The sequence below is a fragment of the Cheilinus undulatus genome, linkage group 18 (assembly GCF_018320785.1).
Source record: "Cheilinus undulatus linkage group 18, ASM1832078v1, whole genome shotgun sequence".
NCBI classification, from domain to species: domain Eukaryota; kingdom Metazoa; phylum Chordata; class Actinopteri; order Labriformes; family Labridae; genus Cheilinus; species Cheilinus undulatus.
Genome location: NC_054882.1, coordinates 43,438,657 through 43,465,574, shown reverse-complemented (window position 1 = coordinate 43,465,574; position 26,918 = coordinate 43,438,657). Strand labels below are relative to the sequence as shown.

The following is a 26,918-nucleotide window of genomic DNA, read 5'->3' as shown; positions in this document are numbered from 1 at the left end:
AAGGTAATCTTGTGCAAACTCCACACAGAAAGGCCCTGACCGCCAACCAGGAACGTAGCTGTGAGGCTATAGCGCTAACCCCTGCGCCGCTGTGCAGCCCTCCTTTATTTCACTTTACTCACAGACCAGTCATAAATCACCTTCACCTTGTCTTCTTTACCTTTTCCTTCAAGTTCCTTTTTCTGTTGGTAAGTCCACGTTATATCTGACCCACCAAAGCTCACTTTAAATAAAAGGTCTGTATTAAACGGTAATGGATTAACTCTGAGTTTAAGATGGTATAAAAGTGTAAAATAAAAAAGTTTAACATGTAAACCAGTGGAATTTCAAAAAGAGGAGATTAATTAGGATTAACACCATAAATTCAAAGATTAATCCTGATTAAAAGTGTAATTATTTTACATTTCTAGTTTGTATAAATACAGAATGTATTAGAGCTCTAAGGCGCTGAAAGGGTGAAAATGTCCCTTTCAGTGTGTTTGATTTGACCGGAAAAGGAGTTTGAACCCTGGAAGAGGTCAGATGACTTCCTGCTGCTGAACACGCGACTATGACCCTAATAATGACAGAACTAATACAAACAACATGTAGAATACTGTATTTAAATATCTATACATTTAAAAAGGAACCATTCCTGTCATAGTTTTAGGATTCAGGTCTTCAGCATCTCAGATATTTCTTAGAGTTCTAGAGAGAAATTAGGGATGGGCAACAAAGTCATTAAATCAATAAATCAGGTTTTAACAACTGAAAATCTAGACTTTCTGTTAAACTTGACAGCAATTATTCTGAAACTACAGGAAACTTAAATTCTATGTTAGTTCTGGAAACTCTAAAAAATACTGATTTTCTTCTTACGTAACCAGCGTTCTCAAACTCAAGGAAAAGAAAGAAAGAAAAACGTCCTGCTCAGTTTTAATAATCATTAATCGTGTTCACTCTGAATCCTTTTAGTAGAAATTAAAGTTTAAGGTTGTTCTGGTCTGCTCAACATTTTTATCAGACACTGGCAGAGAGGAGAAGTAAATACAGAAATAATCAGTATTATTCTGACGGTCTGGTTTACTTACACAGATGATGGAGAGACAGCAGCATTTCTGTCAGTCTGGTTCTTAAGCAGATAACTTAGTGTTCATCTAAATATTCCTCCATAGTTCACATTTAAAGACGAGTTTACAGCTCACGCTTTAACCTGTAGAAGAAAATTCAGTTCAACTAGGTTAAATGTTGTTGATAAAAGTAAAAGAAACCCATCAGAGTATTTTTTTTTCCATTTGAAAACAAAAAGAAGAATTTAAAATTGTAAATCAAGTTTGGTGGGAAAAAATTGGGAGATTAATTTGTTTATGATATTGCCCAGCTCTAAGAGAAATACTTGTAATTAATTAATAACTTCATAACTAACTTTTCTTAATGACTTAATTTCTGTAATTGCAGCAGGATGTGTCTTGTTATAGAGGCCATCTGCTGCAAGTTCAACCGCCTAAACTCCGCCCACCTTCACAGCCTCCAGGTTTAGTTCTTTCTCCTCTTAGTGTCATCAGCCGTTGTTCTCCGTCTCTAATAGGGCTGGGTATTGCCACTGATTCGATTCGATTTCCAATTCAATTAAATATCGATTCATTGAGGGATATTTCAGCTAATTTCAGAAATTACACTTTCAGCTGAATTATTAATAAGAAACTTTTAACTAGGCCCAATATTTAAAATATTTAAGTTCACACTAAAAACTGACCCCAAACTTGTTTCTTGAAAATACTTTTTATTGACCAACCCTTTTGATCCACCAACATAATAAAGTGCAACATAGACTTAACAGTCAGTAATAAAAGATCGATCTTTGAAAAAAAATGAATCGATATCGAAAATCAATCTGAATCAGAAAATCGATTTCTTGAACCCAGCCCTAGCTCTGAGTGGTCAGATCAAATGGTGCTGAGACTAACTGGCTTCTCTCTAGCTGACGGCTGGTGTGTGGACTCGTGCTGTAAAGCTGTACGTACTTCTAGTGAGAGAACCGAGGGCTGCCAAAGTAACCATGCTGAAAGCAGCTGACCGGGGGACTCTGTGGAAACGCAGACACCTATTTCCTCATTGAAAGTTTCTGCACAGTTCAGACTTTTACATCTTTTGAGTAAAAATGAAACACGCTGTGTTCAGCACAGTTAACGACCAGTATGATTATCCCTAATGGAAGAGACGGAGCAGGTCCATGTTGAAGAGATTTATAGAGAGAACTGGTAAATAGTTGAGGCCTGAGCTCACTGCACAAAGACTGAACAATAAATACAAAGTCCACTCATAACAGTAGGTACAGTTAACATGGCTCCTGTTGTGAATCATAAAGTGAAGTTTGAGTGCATCAGCACAATCACAGTGATATTTACAAGCTTAAATATATTTACAGTCATTTACATTAATGGATATTAGCCTCGGCGCAACAAGTAGTGAGAGTCTGAGCATTTACAGCTTTTTAGGAGATTTGTGCTCGTGTGAAAGCAGCTTATGGGTAATCTTTAGTGTCGACGATAGAAATGAAGGAAAGATGATCTACTCAGAAAAGAGAAACAGGAGTTACACACTTTCAGGAGCAGCCTTCAACTTGGACTTGTAAGAGTTAAAGTAAGATTTAGCCACATGAAGGGTAAACTGAGCTAAAAAGGTCAAACCTTTACGGTTTCTGCAACACCAATCATGTCCAGTGGGCCGGCACGGCTCGTATTTTTAGACCGCATCGCTCCTAAAGATGGTGGTAACACTGCTGCAGGTCCACAGATGGCTCCCTTCTTACATTTTACTGAACGTTTGGGGCGAGGGCTCAGTGTCCGTTGCCTCCTTCGGACAGGATCCGGCTCGGTTCGGTGAACTTTGCCGTGGCGATGTAGAAGAGGGCGGGGCCAGGGACGAGAGCCAACAGCGGCAGGTCCTGCTCCAGTTTGTCCAGTCGAGAGATGGAGATGATGCCGTATGCGTGGAGGAGCCAGTGACTGAACAGGACGACCAGACGCTTCTTCTTAGCAACCAGGTGTTTAAAAGACTGTAGGGTTAAAGGTCAACACAGGTTAGCTTCACATAAATGAACAGTCCGATCAGAACAGGCTGTGGCTGAGACGGTTCACACGGATCATGACTCAGTTCATACGTTGGTTTTGGGGTTTGATACGTTTGGTCTAATGGGAAAAAGCTACGAACGTCTGAATGCATATTTCTAGGTAACTAGAACAGGGGCTGGATCCTGAATTTAGTTCTGACCCGGCAGCCTCACAGGGTCAACCTCATTCACATTACTGGGGCTGGGGGACTGAGCCCTGATCATACAGGATTTTGAGATTAAGAAAAGTCAGAATGAAAAGTTTAAAGGCTAAAATCTGAGATAAAAAGTCAAACTTATTAGTTTAAATGCTCAAAACAAGAATTAAATGTAAAATAAATAAATATATGAAATAGAAAGTTTAAATATAGAGTTTTAAAGGCCAAAATATGAGAGGAAAAAGTCAAAATCATACGTTTAAGTCATAACTGTGAGATGCAAAATTTAAAATTTGAAATGAAAAAACTTATTTCTTTTCCCAAATTCCTGACTTTTTATCCAGTTATTTTTTACTTCCCTTTTTCAACATTTTATGGCTGAACATGTCTATTTTAAATCATCATGGTTAAATTTACATTTTTATACTGGAGGAAATCTGCAGACCTCATACCAGCGGGACTCTTAAATGATCCTGTGGGCCGGGTAGAACTGTACTACTGGCCAGATTTGGTCCCCGGGCCTTGAGTTTGACACCCTTGATCTAAAAGTACCTGTGATTATAGTCTCATGGGTTCTTTGACCAAACATCATTTTATCAGAGTAATGGGGCAAAAACATACGTCAGTTCTTGCAGCCGGGAACACGAGCTCAAAGAAAATCAGAAAATCATTTTTAAAAAGAGCTGCGCTTGGAGCAGCGAGCTCTCTGAACCGTTTTTATCTCAGATGAGAAAAACATTCCCAAAGTTTGGAGCAAGTCCCAGCACTCCAAAATATTATTCCAACGTTGAAATCCATGTGAAACTTAATGAGCTGACAGGCACTTCTGTTATGATGTGTTCAAGGTCAGCTCAGAAAAATGACTATCAAACAAATAGAAGAAAATGTCACGATGTGTTCAATACATTTGAAGAAAATGAAAATTCTGTTTTTTTTACATTAAATTTAATAAAAACATTTGTGAGGAAAAAAATTGTTTTCAGCAATCTAACAGTCTTTTAACTCTTCTTCATCACTTTTCAAATGTTCTATTTTCACTCCAACTCTGCACTGAAACTTTGACTTTAATGTCTGTGTTTTTATCTTTTATTTGCTGGTTTTATCTCCTTTTACGTTTGGTTAAATGTTTCCACTGTGTTTCTTTTTCCCTTTGTCATTAGTATTATTTGAACAGTAGTTTTTTATATTAGTAGTATTTTACTGTCCTGTGTGAAGCACTTTGAACTGCCTTGTTGCTGAAATGTGCCACACAAATCCACCTGCCTTGCCTCTAAGCTCCTCTCAGCTTACAGCACTGCTGTTAGAAATCTACCCACAGAGAAGCATCAACAGCAGAGCTGATCAGAAATACAGATGAGGGTATCATTATCAATAAAAAACTAGTCACTTCTCAGACATATTTGTTGTAAGCATCAAACCGTGACGTCGATTTACATGCCGTCACACCAGCCGTCTGTTAGCAATCACAGTAAAACCACAGAACAAAACGCTAAGTTTAATCTGCTGCATGAGAGCGAGGAGAGCGGTTACCTGGATCTCTGATGCAGACATGTAGACCGCCAGCGTGACCAGAGACAGGACCAGGATGATGTAGGGGAAGGCATAATCTGAAACAAACAGAGCGTCACTAACAGCAGCACTGATCCACTCATGTGGTTCATCTTCTCTATCAGACTTTAGGAGCTCTGAGACCAAAATTCATGATTTTAAAAGCACTCACTGCTTTCAGTGAACAAGTCTAACTGCAAACTACCTGTTTCATCCTCATGCTCATATTCTGAATTTCAGCTTTTCCTATTCAGGTATTTCTCAGTGACAGTATGTCTAATAAACTCTAAAAGAAGGTCAGTCAACAGGATGTGAGGCTTGTTGGATCAAAAGACAAGATAAAAAAATATCCATGATGTAAAGCAGAGAGCAGAACAGAGATGTGATGAGTAATACAGTGGGACATGGAAACGACACATGGTGTTCCTGAGCTCCTTTTTCAGAGATGTCTGCTGAGCCGGTCAGCTTCTTAAAGGGTACACATATTCAGAGCCTTGAACTGTCCTAAAGGAATGAAAGCATCAGACAGCAGTGGAAGCTCACTGGTTCATCCCTCTGGTCCAGTCATTCTCAACCTGTGGCTCTGCTCTGTCTTCATTTCAAACATTATTCCCATTTTGACACCTTTATCTTTATCTTTTTTTGCTATTTTTTGCCCCTTTTCTTGCACTTTTTGCCCATTTAAGCTGCATCTGCAATTAAATGCCACCTATTTCCCACTTTGCCACTCTTTGATGCTTTTTGCCAATGTTCCCACCTTTTTGCTGATTTTTGCCCATTTTAGTCACTTTTCACTCATTTTTTAACCATGGTTTTCCCACTTCTGTACCATTTTTGCCACCTGTAACTCATTTTTCCCCACTTCTCACCCATTTTTGCCACTTTTCTCTCAGTGTTTACCGATCTTTGATGACTTTTGCCACCGTTAACTTATTTAAATTGCCACTTTTCACCACTTATATTGTGGCTCTTGCAAATGTATTTTTTAACATTGTGGCTCTCTGGTTGAGGAGGGTTGAGTAAGTCAGTGGTTGATTCAGGATGTTTGAGGGGCGAAACACATAAAAAGGGGACACACCATATGCTGTGGGGGACCAGCACGCTTATTTTGTCAAATTTAGTCCACTAAGAAGGCAAACAGGGAGCACTTTGTCTAATTTTGCCTACTAAGGGGCTCCATAGAAGGCATTCTGTCATATTTTGTCCATTAAGACGGCACCAAAGGAGAGACTTTGTCAAATTTTTGCCCAGTAAGAAGGCACCAAAGAGGGAACTTTCTCAAATTAAGTTAACTAATAGGGGAACAAGTCAAATTATGCCCACATAGAGGGCAGTCATGAAAGCACTTCCTCAGTAAGAGGAGACCAAAGAAGGCACATATTCAAATTTGCCCAACAAGAGGGCACTAAAGGATACACTTCACTAAATGTTGCCCACCAACAGCAAACCAAAAAGGGCACTTTGCTTCCCAAGACAGCTCCTTATTTAATTTTGCCCACTAAGAGGGCATCAAAGAAGGTAGTTTGTCAAATTTTGCCCACCAGGAGCACACTAACATTTCAAATTGTGCCTTCTAGGAGGAGGCCAAAGAGGGCTCAGCCAATTTTCGCTCATCATGACAGCACTAAAGAAGGCACTTCATCAAATTATTCCATCTAAAAGGGAACAAACGAGGGAACCTTGTTTAATTTTTCCCCACTAAGAGGGCACCAAAGGGGGCATTTTTTTATTTAACCCACTCAGAGGACATCTTAGAAGGCAATTTATCAAGTTATATCCCAAAGAGGCAACCAAGAGTACCTTCACAGCATTTCTTTAATTATTTGGGGACCATGGGGTCCTCTCTGAATCCATAATTGCATCTAGTATATTATAAAGGACAAAGCACTGTCATTTTGAAGGAAAGAAGAGTGGTGCTTCAGAAGAACATGAAGGAAATCTCCCTGTTGGACAGCCCAGCACCTTGACATTCTCTGTTGTCCCTGTCGTCCGTGTCTACGTGAACAGAAAGCTGAATAGTAACGGGGTGATGGAGTTAAAGCAGGAAAATCTTGAACTAAGCTGATATTTTTGTTCTTGCAGTTTTTAACGTCAGTTACTCTGTTCACTCGCTCCTTCACCTGTTTTTTATTTCTAAATGTACACCCTATTCAAAGAGGAACACGTCTGTTCCTTATGAAAAGAACTCAAACAGTAATTGGATGTGAAGTTTCTTCTCTTTCATACTCACACAGCAGACCTCCTCCCACCGCTTGGAGCACCGTTAGGATGGGGAAGAAGTACAAAGCAGCGTAGATGCTTTTAAAGCGATCCGACTTTCCCAGACCACACGCGATCTTCTTCACCAGCAGGGGGCGCAGCAGCATCATCAGCACCAAGCAGAAGGCGTAGTAGATCAACACGATGGTGTAGCTGAGGAAGAGAGAGGGGATAAACTGCACAGCCAGGGCTTTGCTCTCATTATTGTCTCTGCCTGAGTGCTTTCAGTACTCACAGCGGGTACACGGCCTCCTGTGTGCAGTGTAACGTGTTCACGTAGTCTGGGCTGGGGTTGTACAGCATCGTATACCAGTCTGACAGCATCTGGACCCGACAGGAGCGGATACTAAGCATTCCCACCGGCTCTATGACCAGCAGGGTGACCACGGCGGACACGCTGCACTCCAGCATGGCTGTGATGTGCTGCAGCAGAGCACTGGAACTAAAACCACAACAGCAATCAAACAGCTGATCAAAATCATAGTGAAGAAGAATGAATGACCACAGAAAGGAAAACTAGGACAACAAAAGCACTACAGCATGGCCTACAGGTTGTTTCCTACTGAAGTGTCCTAACAGTGAGGGATGCAGTGAGACTTCCTGTGCCTATTTTAGCCTGTTTTATTTGTTTTCTTTCAACTCTGTCCCTCATGTAGACGTACATAAGAAAGAGGAGGGTACTGGGAGAGCCTGATGGGAAGGTTTTAGAGATTTTTTTTCCACACTGCTCATTTGTTAGCTTGTTTACCAAAGAGGAGGTCCTGGTGCATTAATAATAAAGATATATGTGACAACCTAAAAGCTTGATCCAAAGGTTCAACTGGACTTGGATAAGGTCCTTAAAGGTGTTTGGCCTTCCTTCAGTTCAGAGTCCATCCACAGTCAGGCTGCCCCTTCAGGTCAAGCTTTGGATAATCACAGCAGAATGACACGTCTCAGTGATGGAAATGTTGTGCTTTTATTTGAGACAAATACTGGTTAACTACTGTCAGTGCCTCGGAAATGCACAGCAACATACAACCCCAATTTTTAAAGAAGTTGGGACACTGTAAAATGAGACATTTTACCATTTCATGAAAAATATCCGCCCATTTTGAATTAAATGGCAGCAACACATCTAAAAAAGTAGGGACAGGGCCATGTTAATCATTCTGTAGTATCCACAAATAAAGTTAAAGCCGGATCATGTCAAGAAGAAGCCATATGTGAACAGGATCTAGAAACGCTGCTTTCTTCTTTGGGCCAAAGCTCTTTTAAAATGGGCTGAGGCAGAATGGAAAACTGTTCTGTGGTCAGATGGACCAAAGTTTAAAATGACTTTTGGGAATGGCAGACACTGTTCCCAGCAGGCTAAAAGGGAGAGGGACTATCCAGCCTGATATCAGTACAGTTCAAAAGCCTGAATCTCCAGTGGTGAGGGGTTGCAGTAGTGCTTTTCCAGATGTGCTCACACGTCAGGTAAGAAACTATCAATGCTGAAAAGCAGACGGAGGTTTTAGAGCAACATATGCTCCCATCCAGATGACATTTCTCTAAGGTAAGGCCTTGACCATTTCAGCAAGACGATGCTAAACCACACGCTGCATTAGGGCTGAACGATTTGGGAAAATAATCTGATGCATTTTTCCCCCAGTACTGCGATTCGATATGCAATTATTTCTGAAGTTTCTCATCTTATGTAAGGCATTTTATATTTATCATTATTATTGCAAGATTTTTTCCCCTTTCTGCCCCTTGGTTTTGTTCCGTTTTCCTTTTTTTCTTTCACTCTCTCTTTGTCATTTATTATAAGCTTTTCTTAAGCTATTCCTTTATACATCCAACATCCACATACACTGCATCTTTTCATTTATTTTTTTTAACAGTGTCTCTCTTCTTGTCTTAACGTATTTATCCAACTTAATCCCAACTTTAAATGACAGCCAATACCCTCACCATTCCTAATATTCCACTAAAATAAATAAATGTGCGCACACACACACACCCATACCCACCCACACACACACACCCACACACACGGCCCCTCAACATCCTCAAATTTAAAATGTCGTTATATTTTGAGTTCCTGCTGTCTCTGTCTAGTCTGGTTTCCTCCTCTGTATTGTTTGAACAACGTTGGTGCACACGTGTTCTCCCTCACCTGTCAGGTTCTGTCCTCCATCACTCAATTAAAAAAAAGAAGAAAGAAAATGAATACAAGGGAAAAAAGTTCCTCATCTTATCTATTTCCCAACAGATACAATCAGTATTTTTTCTTTATTGTTTCATATTATAACCAACACAATATTAGATTAAAATAGGTCTGAACAATTTTGAAAAACTAGCTAATTGTGATCATTTTTAACCATATTGCAAATTTGATATGAATTGTTGTATTGAAGGAAGTGATGACTTTTATGCCATTCTCATATTTAATTTGGAAAATGTACAGAAAATAAGGAAGAAAGATTTTTGTAGACTATTGTAAAAAACACGCATGATTGATTGGATGCTGCTGCTCGTCTTTTAACAGGAACACGAAAACATGACCACATCACCCCGATCCTGGCGTCCCTCCACTGGCTTCCTGTTCATTTTAGAATTTATTTTAAAATTTTACTGTTTGTTTTTAAATCTTTAAACGGATCAGCGCCCCAGTACATCTCTGACCTTTTAAATGTCTACACCCCCTCACGGTCCTTGAGGTCTGCTGATCAGCTTCACCTCGTCGTCCCAAAACCAGACTAAAAACCTGAGGTGATCCAGCCTTCTCTGTGGTCGCTCCCAAATTGTGGAACGAATTGCCCCTAGAAATTAAAACATCCCCCACCCTACCGACTTTTAAATTGCTTCTTAAAACTCATTTTTATTCTTTGGCTTTTAATTCAGCATGAGAGTTGTGTGATCTCTGTCTTTTTATGGCGCTAATCTCTGTGTTTTTTATGGCTTTTATTTGTTTCTATGCTTTTTTTAATTTCATTTGAATTGTTTTTATGATGTTCTTGCTTTTATGTCTTTCCTCTTAATGTTTTTACTTCTGCAGTGTTTGTGACCTCTCTGATTTTACTCTGCAGCGCTTTGGTAAACTTGAATATTTTTTAAATGTGCTATATAGATAAAGTGGATTGGATTGGATGATATCTAATGAATAAAATCTCTGCAAAAGAAAGTTTCAAACTGGTATTTTGACACAAACTTAGATAAATTAAATATTGCACCTTCTGTGATTTTGAAAGTTGCAGCAGGCCTTTACTTAATCTAATTTTTGATCAGTTGCCAAGCCCGACATTACATCCATCACAACAGCATAGCTTCACAGTGGAAGAGTCCTGGTGTTGAACTGGCCGGCCTCTGGTCCAGACCTCGGTCCGGACCTTGGTCCAGACCTTGGTCCAGACCTTGGTCCCGGCCTTTGGTCCAGACCTTTCACTAACAGAAAACATTTGGAGCATCAGAACATGAAAAATCCAGCAAGAAGAAACAAGGACTGTTGAGCGGCTACAACGCTACATCAGACAAGAATGGGACAACATTCCTCTCCTGAAACTCCCACAGCTGCTCTCCTCACTTCCCAGACTGTTGTTAGAAGAAGAGCGGATACTACAAAATCATAAACACAATCGTGACGTGTGTTGCCTCCACCAAATTCAGAATGAGTTAATATTTTCATGAAGTGGTAAAATGTCCCAGAGTAACATCTGATATGTAGTTTAATGTAGTTTAATGTTCTAGTGTGAATAAAATATAGGTTCATGAGATTTGCAATCTGCAAAATCTATTTCTATTGTATACAGCGTCTCGACTTTTTTGGAGCCTTAGTTTCACTGCTATATCTCCACCTTCAAAATAAAACTGCTAGATGCCGTCCCATTAACAAAGGGGAAGTGAAATTCACAGCAGAGGAGCGTCTGCTGCTCCATGTTGCATTTTAAAACTAGATTTAACTTTTTAAGACCAACCAATGAAACTTTACATAATTCTTGCACCTCGTAGTGTTGATACTTTCAGGATTTCCCTGCTAACCATCTCCAATCATTTTAATCTTGAAGTAAAATTTTGTTGAAATGTATTTCCCAATCTTCCCCTCAATCCCACTCAAGCTTTGTGAATCTGTACGTAACACACTGCTTTAAATCTGGATCTCTCAGGTGAAGCAAATCCATGAAAAAAGAATACAAAATTCTTGTGACCTTAGTGAAAGATTGGATAAAATATTCAGACACGTCTCAGTCAAATAGTCTTTTAAAGAGTTCAGACCTCTAGAAGTAAAAATAAAACCTTTTTAAAGACTTTGAACAGACAAATCATTGCACTGAACTCTGGTTGAAGGCCACATTCTCTGCCCTACCTCTTCTTCCCAGAGTACCACTCGATGAAGAACCAGTGCAGCACCAGAGGCAGCATGGCCATGAAGCCCAGATAGAGCCAGTCATAGAGCTCGGGGGTCTCTGTGCAGCGTTCACACACCTTCTGCTGGTTGGCCCGTTCTCCACGAGGACAAACCTGAACAGACAGAAAAAAGAGCTCAGATAAGAAACGCTCTCATCAGCAGAATCCAGTTCAGAATATTTCAATGCATTTCACTGAAATACAGGCAATTATTTTCATCATAATTATCTTTCTTTTAAATACCCAGAGAGCCAGGGACCAGGCCACCGCACAACCTGGGGGAAATTGTGACTGTTTCATCACCTTGTCTTAGCTGACGACCCCTCCCCATAGCGCTGATGTTATTTGACACTAGCTGCAGGTGAAATTGACAGGTTTCAGTTATCATCTATCCATTTAGCCTTTATGTGTGACTTGTGATGGTACATATCTGGAGTATTAATGAAAGACTGAGGCTACACGGCAGTTAGCATCCTTGCCTAAGCGTAAAACAACGTGATTCAACCCCCCAGTTTGGGCAGGGCCGTTCTGTGAGGAGTCTGCATGCTGAAATATAAAGAATTAAAAAAACTTGGTTTAATACTTACACCACAGTCTCCCTCCACTGATCCGTTCACCAGGATCCTCCCACAGTACAGGCCTGGACAGCGTAAGCTCATGTCTACAGCTAAAAAAAAAACACAAACAGCTTAGCAATCAGCAGTCAGCACTGGAACAGTGGTGGGTTCTAAATGGTTTTACAATAGAAGCAGTTTCAAATGAAGGGTTTTCTTGTTTTTGGGCTATTCACTGACTGTTAACTGGACACTTTCTGTCTAGGTTTGTTTTAGAGGACCATACAATGATGATCTTAGATCATGAAGAAGTAGAATGTGTCAACAACCTGCCAAAGCTGAGGATCATATTTGATGCATATCTTCGCCCTCCCCTTCCGCTTCCTGATGGAGTCATGTTAGTAGATGAAAACAAACTGAAGATTTAGTCCTTAAAAGAACTCCAACTTTGAACTGAGTTGTGCTTTTCTAAACTGTCAAGGTTCAAGGAACAGTTATCTGGACAAACTGACTTATTAACAAACTTTTAGATGATCTCAAGATTTCTATAAGGGAGAGGAAATCAAACACACTGCAGTGAGTAGAGTAAACAGAGACTGAGGCAGATCTAATACTGCTGTAACCGATGTTATTCTGCTTTTTCAAGGTTTCAAGTCATAAAATTTTTTTTAATAGGGCTGTCAAAGTTAACGCGTTAATATCACGTTAACTCAAATTACTTTTAACGCCACCAATTTTTTTGCCACACGATTAACGCATGCGCGTTCTGTATGACCCTCGACCCATCCCGTAGCTTGCCAGACCAGGAAGTGGCGCTATCGTGATGCTGTAAAAGCAAGCAGAAACGGATAAAGGACAGAGACTTCTGAATGACAGGTTCAGCTTTCAGATCATGTCAGATAAAACTGAAGTTATTTTCTCCTACTGTGGACATGAACAGAGTTACAGGAAGTTCGTAGAGTCTTATATAGCCCACACCACTCGCTGGCCATGCTCACCGCTAATGCAGAGAGCCGCCCCCCTCGCCATGCTGGATTTGTTTACAATGGAGACACTCAGAAACTCTGCAGGGATGGACTCGCTATCTGGCATACCGAGCATTTCCCAGTGTGCCGACGCACTTTTGGGCCAGTATGATTTATTCATTTATTTAGGCTGTTATATCTGCCATGAACCAGCACCACAGCTGCACTATTAACTGTTGACTGGTCCAGCACGTCTCCTAAAGGTCCGCTCTCATCCCCACGCAGCTCCTGCTTGAAAGTGAAAGTATTCGGAAAAAACGAAACTTACTAAAACGATCGACTGGAACTGTGAATAAACACCAAATTTAAATAACAGTCAATCAAGATGCTGCAAAAGTGTCAAAGACTCTGCAGTCCCTGTAGGAGATTGTCTGATGCTGGTGAATGTACAGCTGCATCATGAGGAGGAGGAGGAGACAGAGCAGCAGAGGCTGGTGTGTGACAGGAGAGCAGAGGTTAGTGAATGAGCTCTGTAGAGTATCAGAATAGAAGCTGAAAGCATTATTAGACTGTGGCTCTCCTTTATTTAGGAAGAAAAAATGGTTTTAGATTAAATCTGTAGCTCTTCTATGATCTGAAGAATGAAGAGATGGTTCAGGCCTCTTACTACACCTTAAAAGTTCTCAGTCATTTCTGACTGTCAGCATTTATTTTACATTTGGACTACATTTTTTAGTTTGAAAGTAAAAATCTGATAAATAATAGCAGACATTTTTAAGTAATGACTTGCTTTTTGTCTTGAGCAGGGCAGATGTGTCCACCTTACTCACATCAGAACAGTGAAACACCATTAGATGTGTCTGTGCCTTACTGCTGAGCTCTCAGCAGAGACTTGACTTCTTTATGTCCATGTGTGATGATGAGATCTGTTGTTCTGTGTTCAGCTGCTGAGAACAGAGGAGGTAACTTCTAGAAGTCTAAAGTTTGACTCTACATTGTGGTATTATTCAGTAGTGTTACATTAAGGTCAGTATCTCCATCTGTTGGGCTTGAGTTTACCATGTTATGCTCTCAGCAGATTTTTGCAGCTCAGACTAGAGAATGTTCTGGACTTTATCTGTTGTTGTTTTGGGTTGTTGAACAAACATTTGCATAAAGAAAGCATTTTTGTCCACTTGTGTTGATAAGGGTATTTAAATCTTGAGAAATAGTACTGTAAGGTACATTTAGAATAGACAAAAAAGTGTGATTAATTTGTGATTATTCGCAAGTTAACTATGGAATTTATGAGATTAATCGCGATTAAAAAATTTTAATCTATTGACAGCCCTACTATTTACCCTTCACCTCTCCACCAGACTCAGCTGTAGCAGTAGAACTACAGGTGAATGGTTTTAATATTGGAGTCATTATCTACAGAAGGCAGCAGTGATGTCTGCAAGGGTCTATGTGTTGATGGTAAATAAAATTGTTTTTGATCGTGCAATCAATCAATCAGTGATTTCAAAATATTTATCAACATGCATGCAGCTCAGTCTCACGATCTCAGGCCACGCCCACACGCAGACAAAAATGATATATTACCGTTTCGAAGAAGTTTTCCATAAAGAAGAGATCGTTTAAAGAAATGTCAGCGTAAGCACGGAACCACTGAAATGACTGAAAATGCTGTAGTGCATATGCCAAGCCTGTAAGTGGCGCTGTAACACTGCCATGGAAATGCACCAAGAGAGAGAAGAGGAAGATCACAGAAAACTGGCAAAAAACTTTCTCCTTGTTGCCCTTCTGGTTGTTCTCTGCAGAGGATCTAAGAACGTCTGGTGTCTGCTGTTCTCATGGAGGTAAAGGAGCATCAGATTTGGCTGTGAAAGTATAACAAGCTCAGCAGCTTCTGCAGCATGAACACAGCCCTGTAATCCACCATTGTTGTTTTGGCCGGACCCCTGAGGCGCCCTAACATAGCTACGCTATGTGTGACCTAATCATTTCAAGCAAGATGCGGACAGCCGTCCACACAAAGACGAAATGGTAGTCATTCACAGATTTGTGCACTCTAGGACCCGGTTTCAAAGAGTAGCGTTTACAGCCTCCCAAAACGCCGTTTCCGTGTGGATGAAACACCGATACGACAAAACGCTTTTGCATATACTCCTGAATTGGTCTCTGTGTGGACGGGGCCTCAGCCTGGAGCTTTCACTCCTCCTGTTCTCAGTATGTCACCACTCAGGAACATTTCCCCGAACCCTTTATGATTGAAAATCCAGGTTTTATTAAAGATAAGGCGACCATGCATCATAGAAATGAGTCATATTTTATATTTTGTCTACGTTTTCTCATTCTTACCAGTCTTTAAACAGAGCTGTTATCACCTTTTAGAGACACAACAGAGAATACACAATGTAATCATGATTTTAAAGTGGTGCAGAAAATGTTCAAATTTGCTCTACAGAACAGATCAGAACGCTGGAAACAAAATGTTCGGTGCGTAAGTATTCTGGAGAAGAACTCCAGACCCTTTTACTGGATGGTGCTGACAATGAAAGTGCAAATATTTCAATATTTCATGCACTGACCAACAGGTTGTTGGAGAAGGGGAAAAAAATCTAAAAAAAACAAAACAAAAAAAAACTTGTTTTTTAAACTGTGTTTTAAACTGTGTTTTTGGGGGGGCATTTTCCCCCCAGTGATTTAGAACTTAGCCCTAAAACTCAGACTGGAAAAGAATTATGTTTAAAACTAGGTAATGATCTGGCCACAGTAAAACTGTGATTTGATGTTGTGTTCATTTCGCCCACCCTTAGTTTGTTGGAATAACACCATTTTAGACTTGACACCACTCATTCAGGGTAATGTCTATTCAACACACTGAAAACACAAAACACAAGTCTTACAGCTGTCTCTAAACTGTGGATGAATTTATTACTCCCCTGCCTGGTTTATAGATCCTGTTTGAGTTTTTTAAAGCTTTGCTATGTTGTGGTTTAATCGATCAGCTGAGTGAGACTAGATCTGACTGCTACTGAAGGAGAATCAAAGATCTAACAGCCTTTAACAACAGCAAACCACCTAATTACCTCTGCTCATAGATATTATATTTCATATCTAACGTCTATGATCACACCTGACTGTAGCAAAGTCACCAGTTAACACGGTCACCAGTTAAACCAGTACACCAGCAGCCAGAGCGGTTGTTTTAAAAGAGCACGCTAACCTTACCATTCAGAGGAGGACTAACCTAACAACAGTTTTAAGATTGAAACTAAACCAGACTATCTGTGGAGCTGTTCCACTAAAGAGACTCTGAGGGATAAACCCATCTTCCTCGGTGTTGTTAGCTAGCTCACCGTTAGCTCGTTCTCAGACACCCAGAGAATCAGAATCCTTTTCCCGCCATTGAACTGCTCTAGCGGGCTGAATGTCATCAGATAAAACAGGGTGTTGGAGCTTACCCATTCTGAGGGAGATGTTGTTCAGAAACAGTTTCACTCTCTTCAGTGATGTGTTTGCATTTCGAACAGTTGCCGGAAACGTAGGAAAATACCGCAGCTCGAACCGGAAGTTGCCTTTCTTCTTCCACGTCTCCGTTCCGTTCAAGGCAGTGGTCAAAACACACTGTAGCTCATGATCGCCCCCGCCTGGCAACAAAAAGTACAGCAAGGGAGCGCAATTGTTATTATTACGGTTATGACTTTATTCGTCCATTTTTACTTGACATTCCAGACATTTCAACTTTTTTCTCATCTCTTTAACTTTTTTTTATAACAGTTTCCCAAAGATGTGAATTATTTTCATCCCTCAACACCTCACATTTATTTCCTTCTTTAAATTTTGACTTTTTTCTACCAGTTGTCCACTTTTCCATCTACATTTCTACTTCTTTTCTCAACATTTCCATTTTTTCTTCACCAAACATTTCACCCCTTTTTCTCTCTCAACATTTTGCTTTCCTCAAGATTTAACTTTTGTTCCTCAAAATTTCTGTATCTATTCTCATCATTTTCAACCATTTCATATTCTTAACATAGAAACTTTTGTCCTTCTCAACATTTCATTTTTCCCTCTAAATTTTGACTTTTTTGCTTCCAATTTCAACGTTTTTCCTTACAATATTTCATCCCTTTTTTCTGATCTCAACATTTTGCCTTGAAAATTCGAGATTTTTCCTCAGTGTTTTGTCTTTTTAGTTATTATAACATTCTTTCCTTTACAAGTTTTTTTTTTCAGGTGAAATTTTAAATTTTTCTCCCCAGTTACTTTTATCGAGTCACCTCAATATTTTATTTTCAATAATACACATTTGGTCTTTTTTTAATCTCAGTGCATTTTTCTCAACTCTTCAACTTTTTCTCTCGACGTTTTAATATTTTCCTCACATTTTAGTGTTTTTCTTCCCTCAACACCTCGACTCTGGTTCTTTTCTTGACATTTTGACTTTTTTGTTGAAGCGAATAAAGAAATAAAGACAATCCTCCTTTTTTCATGTCTGATCTTCTCTCCCTTAAATGTAGAAATAAGAAACCTTAGTTTACAAACAGCTCCTGTGTCCCTGAACGCACCACACTGACGGAGTTACGTTTGAGTGCTCTCCACTTCAGAAACACCTCACATTTAGTCATTTAGCTCACAGGGGCATTACAGATGCAGAAATCTATCACTGGTTACCATGGCAACTGTGTGAAACGTCACACGAAGCCCTGAGCACGTTCACGCGGAGGGCGTGGCTTCAGAGGACGGATTGTTGGCAGGTAGAAAGAAAGAAAAGCTCTTAGAAGATCTGATCCTCACCTGGGATCCATGCCGCTGCTGTAGAGCTTCAGTGAGGAGAGGTTTTCAGAAAAGAAGGGACACTGGTCCTCTCAGAGAAACACGGAGGGAGGAGGGGCTCTCTGTCTGATTTCCTCCTCCAGCTGGAAGAAAAAACATCGACTGATTTCTTCTTCTGAGGATCGAGAAGGCCAACATCTGGAAACCAGACTGAGGCTGTTCAGGACTCTAAAGACGCGGGAATGACGGATCAGATCGAGGCTTTTCCCCGCGTGCAGCCTGCAGAACATCCCGAGGTAAAAGGAGACGTGATGTGCTGCAAACATGAGCTGAACAAACGCTTGCATTCAAGCCTCTGGTAGAGAAAGGGGGGTTTAATGTGGACACACCGAAGGGAACGAGCAAACACATGGAGACATGAAGCCAACCAACCGTTCATGAAAACCCAGATAAATGGATCCAGCAGCACCTTTTCAGACCTACAGCTCTGGGTTCAGTGGTCTTAGCCCACAGTTTTTACAGAAAACAAGAGAAAAGTGGGTCTGGTGCCTGCAGCACACAGGCCTGTTTACATGGAGCTGATTTAGCTGCAGATAAAAACACATTTACACAGAGATAGGTGAGTTCACGTTCAAACTAAGAGGAAAATGCATGTTCACATTTAGTACAGGCATCAAACTCTGCTCATGATATCATGCTGTGTAATTTAGAATATATTAAAGCAAAGGCACTGTGCAAAACGCATAATTTAGCAAAATATTTATTAATCCAAATGTTTAAAAAAGCTCCATAATCTTGGATTAATCAGTGACTGAAGCATTATTTTATCAAATGCTCTAAAAAGGTCAGTTCTATCTTGAGTGTGTGATTTTAAGTCTAAATAAGGCTGAACAGTGTGTGTAATAACTAATGACTGTTGGGACTGTATTAACCAACCTTAGCTCCAGTTATAGAGACGTGTCTGTGCTTATAATATCGAACGAGTGTTTGTGAATAACATTTAATAATGAATACTTGAATAATACCACTTAAAAACATTCATTTAGCATCAAAATGGCAGTTTATTGTTTCTGCTAATGGGAATTTATCCAAATGTTTAAAAACATTCAAATCTTAAATTAATGTGACAGAGATGCAATATTTTATCCACTATTTTAAAAAGAAGGGCATATCTAAATCAGTGTGTAAATTTAAGGCTAGCTACGGCTGAACAGTGTTTAAAATCACGGCAGTCATGCTTTTTATGAATCAAACTTCATTTTAGTATAAAGAAATGAATCTCTGCCTTTAATATCAAAGAAGTCTTTTATTAAATGCATTTAAAAGTAAAACTAATGCGCTTAATTACATGCATTTAAATATTTTTAAATATGATTACACAAAGAGGAACTTACCAAATGTAGAATCAGAAGCATAAGACACATTTTACCAATTTTTAATCTAAATAGTTGGCTGATATCTTTATCATTGTGACAAGTTTGGCAGGATGAAGTGCTGAGACACGCTGTCACATCACGTCCTGACCTGACACGATTGAAAATCCGCCCGTGTTCATGGCGAGCTGCACGCGGCTGCTTCACAGCTCACAGCGTGCTGAGAAACATCCCAACTCTGAGGTTGGCGTCACGTGTTTCAATCTGTTCTCCTTCATTTAAAGACCACAGACTTCAGTAACCCCTGAGTGTCAGAGTCAGGCGCCTACGGAAGAGCGCCATCCGAGTTGTTGGGGGGTCAGGACTTTGCTGAAGAGCACTTTTGGCAGTACTCAGGAAGTGAACCGGCACCTCCCAGTTCACAGATTTGGTCTAACTGGGGCTTAAACTGGTTCCTAACCCAAGTCCTTACAAACCTAGCTACTGCTGCCCGAACAGGCAACGAGCTCAGCAGGAGTCGAACCCGGAATCTTCTAGCATAGACAGACGCCTTGTAGACCCTTAGGGGTCTCCCTGAGATCATAATCCTGCTTGTAAAGATAACCGGGGTGTATTAATAAGTACATAAAGCTAGTGGAGACCCCCAAAGACAACAAGTGACCTGAGCAGGTGGACACAGCCACCTGTGGGTTGAGTGTCTGTACGTCACAACTGTCAGCGTTCTCTTCTGTTAGTTTAATGAATGGTAGAATAATAACTACACAGCTGCACACACAGCACATTTCAGCCTTGGACACAGCAAAAAAACGTAACGCAGGAAGTTGGTTTAAAGCTTTTTTCTCTGTGTGCTCCCCAAAAACAGACTGCATAGTCTTATATTCAAGCGTGACCTATACTCCAGGTCTTCAGGTAAAATTTTTATATTTAAGGCTGAATAAGGGTACACAGCACAGAAGCTGTTGTTCATTCAGTTAAACATAGAGATGAATTTCTACTTGAAAATATCCTGAAAAGGCGAGTGCTTCAATAATGTGCAGTGAAGTGAAAAAATACTCCTAATTTTTCAAAGTAGGACATCCAAATTGCGAGCTGTAAGTGGCGTAGTAATTTAAAATAATAAGCTCTGATTAAAAAAGGCTTGAGTCTGTGTGACACAGAGGCTGTACATGCATCTTTTATGAACGGCTTAGATCAGTGGGTGACCTCTTAATCTCCAGAGCTGTGCGTCAGTAGAGAAGGTCAGCAGGGAATGCAAAGACACGGGCGGTCTTCAGCCTGTGCTTCATCTGTTGTGTCGTAGACCATCAGTAGCCTCATTATTTACAGGCTATGCTGATTAAGTCACTGTCAGCCTTCATGGACGTGTATCTCTCCCTCTCCTCTGCCGACGGATCTGTGAACGATGACACAGGACGCTACAAACGGACAGTGAGGAGGTGAAACCGGCTCAGACTGATCTGGATGGATGTGTGTGAGGCAGGTGTTTTGTTGTGTTGTTTTTGTGCACACTCGTCGATGGATCCGTCCGTTAGCACGGCCCTTTGGGGCAGCGGGGGCACCAACTACACGGCTGAAACCTCGGCTCCAAGCCTCGCTGACCATCTGAGCACCGCTGCACCTGTTGTACCCAGGTAATTCACCGACAACAGTAACCGTTTTCTCCTCTCAGCCTTGCAGTGTAAAGCTGAGCAGATTTGAAGAGGCAAAACTTCTACGAACTTCCACTTTTCTAGAGATTTAGTGACCAAAAACCACAGCTGATCCATGAAAATAAAGGGAGGCACCTGAAGGCTTAGCTTGGAAAATTATTGTGCCATTTTTGTTTGGTGTGCTCTCTGCACCTCATCAGTATCAGCTCTCATTTTTATTCTTGTCTCTCAGAGATTTGATAGAGCGGACATCAACGCTGATTTTCTCTTTTCTTCGGTTTTGCTCCCTAGGGTTGTCTCCATAATGACCAGTCTGGCGTCCACCACCTCAGAGTCCACCACAGGAACCACAGGAAACCTGTCGGCCTTCAGAGAGCAGATCGAGAACGAGCTCAGTCGACTCCACCCGGCGTCCACTCCCTCAGTGCTGAGCGCCGCTGAGAGTAACTCCATCCTGCGAGGGATCACGGTGGCGGCTCAGGCCCTGGTGCTGCTGTCCATCTTCCTCCTGTCCAGCCTGGGTAACTCGGCCGTGGTCATCGTCATCATCAAGCACAGACAGCTCAGAACAGTGACGAACGCCTTCATCATGTCGCTGTCGCTGTCAGACTTCCTGACGGCCGTCCTGTGTCTGCCCTTCTCCTTCGTCATGCTCTTCAGCAAGGACGGCAGCTGGATGTTTGGGGATCGTTTCTGCGTGGCTAACGGCTTCTTCAACACCTGTTTCGGCATCATCTCCACGCTGACCATGACTCTGATCTCCTTCGACAGGTACTACGCCATCGTCAGACAGCCGCAGGCTAAAATAGGACGCCAGAAGGCGACTCAGCTGCTGATAGCCGTGTGGCTGACTGCGGTGGTTTTCTCTCTGCCTTGGTATCTGTTGGTTCGAACACCAACAGAGATCCACAAACGAGGTTTCTACCACTGTATGTACGTGTTCCACTCGGGGACGTCCCGCATGGGGACGGCTTACAGCATCTGCCTGATCGTCGTGTGCTACCTGCTGCCCTTCTCCCTCATGTGTTTCTGTCATTACAACATCTGTAAGACGGTCCGGCTAACGGAAATCCGAGTCAGACCGGTGACGACGTACGCATACTTGCTACGTTTTTACAGCGAGATGCGAACGGCGACCACGGTCCTCATAATGATTGTTTTCATTATCTTTTGTTGGGGGCCGTATTGTTTAATGGGGTTGATAACCGCCATGGGGAACTTCACATTCAACCCCGCCATGGACACGGTGGCTATCTGGCTCGCCTGGGCTAACGGAGCCATTAACCCTCTGATCTACGCCCTGAGGAACCCCAACATATCCATGTTACTGGGGCGCAGCAGAGAGGAGGGGTATCGGACCAGAAATATCGCCGCTTACCTCTCCAGCCAAACCCAGAACCGCGAGATCCGTCTCAACCAAGCAGAGAGGATCAGGGACCGCTACGTGAGCCGGGTCGGGGTGAACAACAACAGCCGGCTGTCGAGTTCCAGTCCAGGGAAAGGTGGAGAGGTGGCGATGTGGGCGTGTAAAAACCCGGCGGTGTTTTTCTGCAGGGACGCCCAGCCGGACACGGCGACACTACCAAACTCAGTCCTCACCCCGAAGATGAAAACGGCCGACACGAGCCTGTGACGAAGCTTTAGCCCCTGGATTTTTGGTTTCATTTGTCTGTGAGCTGTCGTGGATCTGAGGACCGCCGTTGATGGAGACTTTGGATCGTATTTATGTCAAACCACGGTCTTTAAAAACCGCCTATGTTTATGTCCCTACAACTTGATTTTAATAATTATTTGCATCGTTTCAGAACTTTTTACATGAAATGAAAAGATGGACGTTACAACTGTGAAAACTTAATGTGTATTATGAGCCAAGGCTGGCAACACTAGATGATTTCATGGGAGATATAAGCCTGACATAGACTGTTTTACATTTCTATAGGACAGGATTTAGTTCAGGTTGGAGCTTTGAAAGATGGATTAGCTCGACAGACAGGGACTCTGGGTGATCTATCCGCTTTGTTCGGTTAAGATATCGGGACCTCTAGATTCAGCCAGACTGTGAGACAGACACCAGATCTCATCTGAACAATCATGACTGCAGAAGAAGAACAAACATGGAGGACAGTGAACTTCCTCAGCTGGCCGTCCTGTTTTACAGTGAAAAACAAAGAGATCAGAATATGGACTAAGTCCTCACTTAGATATAGCATAGTCGTGTTTCTGGCCCATTCTGGATCGGAGTGGGACTGGCTTGTAAAATAACTGTACTGGCGCCACACACTGGAGGATTATTTGGACAAAAATGCTCATTAGATGGGCCAGTTTGTGTGATTACCCTAGGGCTGGACGACCATGGAAAAAAATCAAATTGCTTTTTTTTTTTTTCTCTAATATTGCTATTCGATATGCGATTATCCCTTAACATTATTTTATTCCTAAAAAAGGCTGAAAAACTCTTTAAAATTATAATTGGTGCATTGAAGGGTTTTTGTAATTTTCATATTTAAAAAGAATAAAGTACAAAAACAAAGGTAGGATTTTTTTAGACTTTTCTAAAAAAATTGGCACTTGAATGACTGCATGAAATGTCATGCATAGCATCTCTGCTGCAAAAAAATTAGGGATGCACGATAATTATTGGTACCGATAAATTATCGGCCGATATTGCATATGTTTTACATATTTTAACTATGCCGATAATAAAATATTATCCGATAAACCCGGAAAGCTCCCGTAGAGTGGAAAACAGTCCCCGAATTCTCCACTCTCACACAACGGATCTTATAAGTCACTAAAACGCCATCATCCTAACGACGTTAAAACGAAGCGGCAGTAGCCGCTAGCGTTAGCCGCGGGCATTAGGACCAAGCCAAAGGTTAAGACGAGACAAAGTGCTGATTAAGCAGGCACTGGAAACTGAGAAAGTTCGTCAGAGCCAAAGGCAACGCTAATAATGATAAAATCAGTCTGACAGTCTCCTGATCCAGCGCTACTTTCACAGGCGTATCTCTGCCTGTTTGACGTGGTTTCATTCAGTCTGAGCGACATTAGGGACAGAAGTTTACCCAAAGACCACGGCTGACTTTATATTCTTAACCTATCTCTGATATGACTTCTGTTAGTGCATATTTTTAATCTTTATGTAAAACATCAGCTCCATTTCTGACTTATGCAGCAAAAACAAAAATGAGACCCCCAAACATCTGACAGCCTGTTATCATTTGGTTTTGTCTAAGTCAGCTGATTTCTTTAGTTTATTGAAATGTCAGATTTGACCACTTGTCAAGATACTTAAATTTATTTCAAGGGAAAAGGGGGAAAGTATGTCAGTTGTTTGTGTTTGTTGTACTCAGGTACACAAATGTTTAAAAAAAATAACAGCTGTAAAGTCAGAATTGTTTTTTGATATAAACACAAATGATGTCAGTTAGAATTAGTTATAAATATCTTTGCTCAGTACATATTAACCCCTTCTTACCCTCAGATGTGCATAGAAACATCAAATAAACGTATTTTTTTAAAAATCAACAATTGAAAAAATTATCAGTTATCGGTATAGGTTCAAAAAAACACTTCTCGTGCATCACAAAAATAATAAATAAATAAAAACAGCTATTTTGACACAAATTTCAGGCCAAAAAAATATTGCATCTCTTGCGATTTCAAAATTGCGGCATGCCATATTGTGATTTGATCTAATTTTCGATAAATTTTCCAGCCCTAGATTACGCTTTGGTATGTTTCAGTATGGTAAACCTGAAAATAGATGGCATACCTACAGACCCAAACCTTCCCTGGCTGTGGAGGATATGCCTGTGATGGATATGTTTGTAGAAATGTTCTGAGTCTGATGAAGACACGAGATGGAGCTGGGCTATTCCCGGAGCTACAGCAAGCATTCACCGATGAGCATAGCGAAGCCTCACTCCATTCTTGTTTTACCTAATAAAAAAATTAAGACCTCAAATATCAGAGCAGGTAAAATAATATCTCAGGTGATCATGTTATATAGGTCCACTCTGTAGATGGTGTGGCCTACTAGCTCCTAGGTCCAGCATGTTTTCGTGCAGCCAGGTCTCTGTTTTTATGAAGACACAGTCGTCCAAGCGGTGGTTAGATGATGTCGTGGTTAGATGTCGTCCATCTTGTTGGCGAGGGAGCGGGCACTGGGAGAAAGATGCTTGGTACGGCAGGTTTGTGTGAGGCTGCTCTTAGCCTAGCCTGCAGCCCGGTTTCCGCCTTCTCGCACAACGCTGTCTCTGCCTCCTCCCCACCTGGCTGTAGGCGTCGTGCTGCCTCCGCCTACGCTCATACTCTGCTATGAGGTACTGGCAGTTTTTAGCTTCTAAGCTAGCCAGGAGTTGTAGTTGAGACTGAAGTCTTCTCTTTTTTTAAAATCTTTTTTGTGTTTGTGCAACTTCATAGTGAAATAACTACAATTCCAAGCTTTAACTCAAGAGTACATGTTTCTAGCTCTGGTTGCTCGGCAACAATATTCTATATTTTCATAGTTAATACGACATAAAAGCTGAGAGATGAGCCGTGTAAATGTGTCACATCGTGAATAAAATGAGGGTTGAACAGGTGTCTAAATCTAATGAGATAAAGTCTGATAGCCAGGGTAGAGAAACCCTGAATTTAATGAACAGATTTAACAACCACAGAGCGATCTTCGTATGATTGCCTACTGCAAAAAAAAGTTAAAGAACTGGTCTAAAGCTTCATCAGTAGTTCCACATCCATCACAGATGAACTGGGCTGATCGGGCCTTCGAGCTCTGCATAGTGCACGTGGAATCAGGTCCACATAAACGTCAGGAAACCACGTCAGTGTCCACGGTCCAGGAGACTGGATGGATCAGTCCGGTCTAAGCAGATATTTGTTTCCTGTTTCACCGTCCTCGTAGAACAGACAGCCGCGATCTGCAGCCCGACTGAACAGTCTCGCCACGCTGAAACTGGCGCCACTGCAAACCCTCTATGTCAGTGATGCTCAGCGGCTCTTTGTATGTCTTCATCTTAAATATTATTCCCCAAGAAAACCTCGAAAACGAGAAACTTGTTTGCCCCTTTTTTACCATTTTTTGACACTTTTCCCCCATTAAAGCTTCCTTTTGTCATTAAATACCACTTTTTCCTACTTTTTACCCATTTTTGCCCTTTTTCACTATTTTTTGCTCATTTAAGCCACCTATTGCTATAAAATACCCCTTCGTCCAATTTTTTGGCCATTTTTGAAACTTCTTTTTGCCACTTTTATCCCATTTTTGCCCTTTTTACATTTTTGCAACTTTTTGCCCATTTAGGCCTCCTTTTACCATTAAATACTAATAGTGTCCTATTTTTTGCCACTCTTGACTGCCTTTTGCCCATTTAATTCACTTTTCACTCTTTTTTTGCCTTGTTTTTGCCACTTTTGGACCGTTTTTCATCACCTGTAACTCATTTTTTTGTAACTTCTCACCCATTTTTGCCACTCTCTGACTCTTTCTTCACTTTTTTTCCCATTTTTGCCCCTTTTCATCCACCTTTGCTGCTTTTTGACCATTTTTGACATCTTTAACTTATTACTTGTTTTTGCTGCTTCTCGCCACTTAGACTGTGGCTCTTGCGAAGGTGTTTTTCAACTATTTGGCTCTTTGGTTGAGTAAGTCTGCTCTATGGTGTTGTAGCTCCTCTCTCTGAAGGACAGCTAAGTGGTCCCCTGATGGAAGGGTGCTAAAAGAGTAGGACAGCACGGGTCAGTTATTGGGGACCTTTTTTAAATGTGTACCATGCCAAACTGGACCAGACCAGTGGAAACAGCCTAATAATAACGGGCATCAGATCAGTTTAACCCTTTACCTACTGCCCTTTACGGACATATTAAACATAGCACCAGCGCTATGTTTAATATGTCCGTAGTTTTTTTACTGTAACTCTGTCAACGTTTGTCTGATTTTCCAGCGGTGTTGGAAAGCTGAGAATTGTGGGCTTATGCACATATGTGGCTCATATGGTACTCACAACCATATGACGTGGGCATTCATAGCAGAACACCATCTTTGTGTTTTTCTTATTTTAAACTGCTGACTATTCCATATAATGTGCAATAATCATTAACCAGGTGTTGAAAAGTCAAGTTCAAGTACTCCTGGGGAAAAAAGGGGCCACAACTTTCAGACTTACAGCCATAATAACAAAGTATGTC

The 26,918-nt window shown here is 41.2% G+C and overlaps 2 protein-coding genes across 2 annotated transcripts; one reads left to right on the top strand and one right to left on the bottom strand.

Annotated features, from left to right (window-relative positions):
- Positions 1 to 2,211: 2,211 nt before the first annotated feature.
- On the bottom strand, positions 2,212 to 16,511 carry LOC121526342 (jnk1/mapk8 associated membrane protein). The gene is made up of 7 exons (XM_041812896.1): positions 16,393 to 16,511; positions 12,012 to 12,091; positions 11,384 to 11,538; positions 7,292 to 7,498; positions 7,028 to 7,209; positions 4,780 to 4,856; positions 2,212 to 3,037 (listed from the first exon to the last, which is right to left on the bottom strand). Exons 1-7 carry the CDS (start codon positions 16,394 to 16,396, stop codon positions 2,819 to 2,821), a joined length of 924 nt encoding a protein of 307 aa, XP_041668830.1. The 5' UTR covers positions 16,397 to 16,511; the 3' UTR covers positions 2,212 to 2,818.
- Positions 16,512 to 17,689: 1,178 nt separating this feature from the next.
- On the top strand, positions 17,690 to 24,041 carry LOC121525823 (G-protein coupled receptor 135). The gene is made up of 2 exons (XM_041811977.1): positions 17,690 to 20,711; positions 21,021 to 24,041. The coding sequence occupies exons 1-2, from the start codon at positions 20,542 to 20,544 to the stop codon at positions 22,360 to 22,362; spliced, it is 1,512 nt and encodes a 503-aa protein (XP_041667911.1). The 5' UTR covers positions 17,690 to 20,541; the 3' UTR covers positions 22,363 to 24,041.
- The last annotated feature ends 2,877 nt before the right edge of the window (positions 24,042 to 26,918 follow it).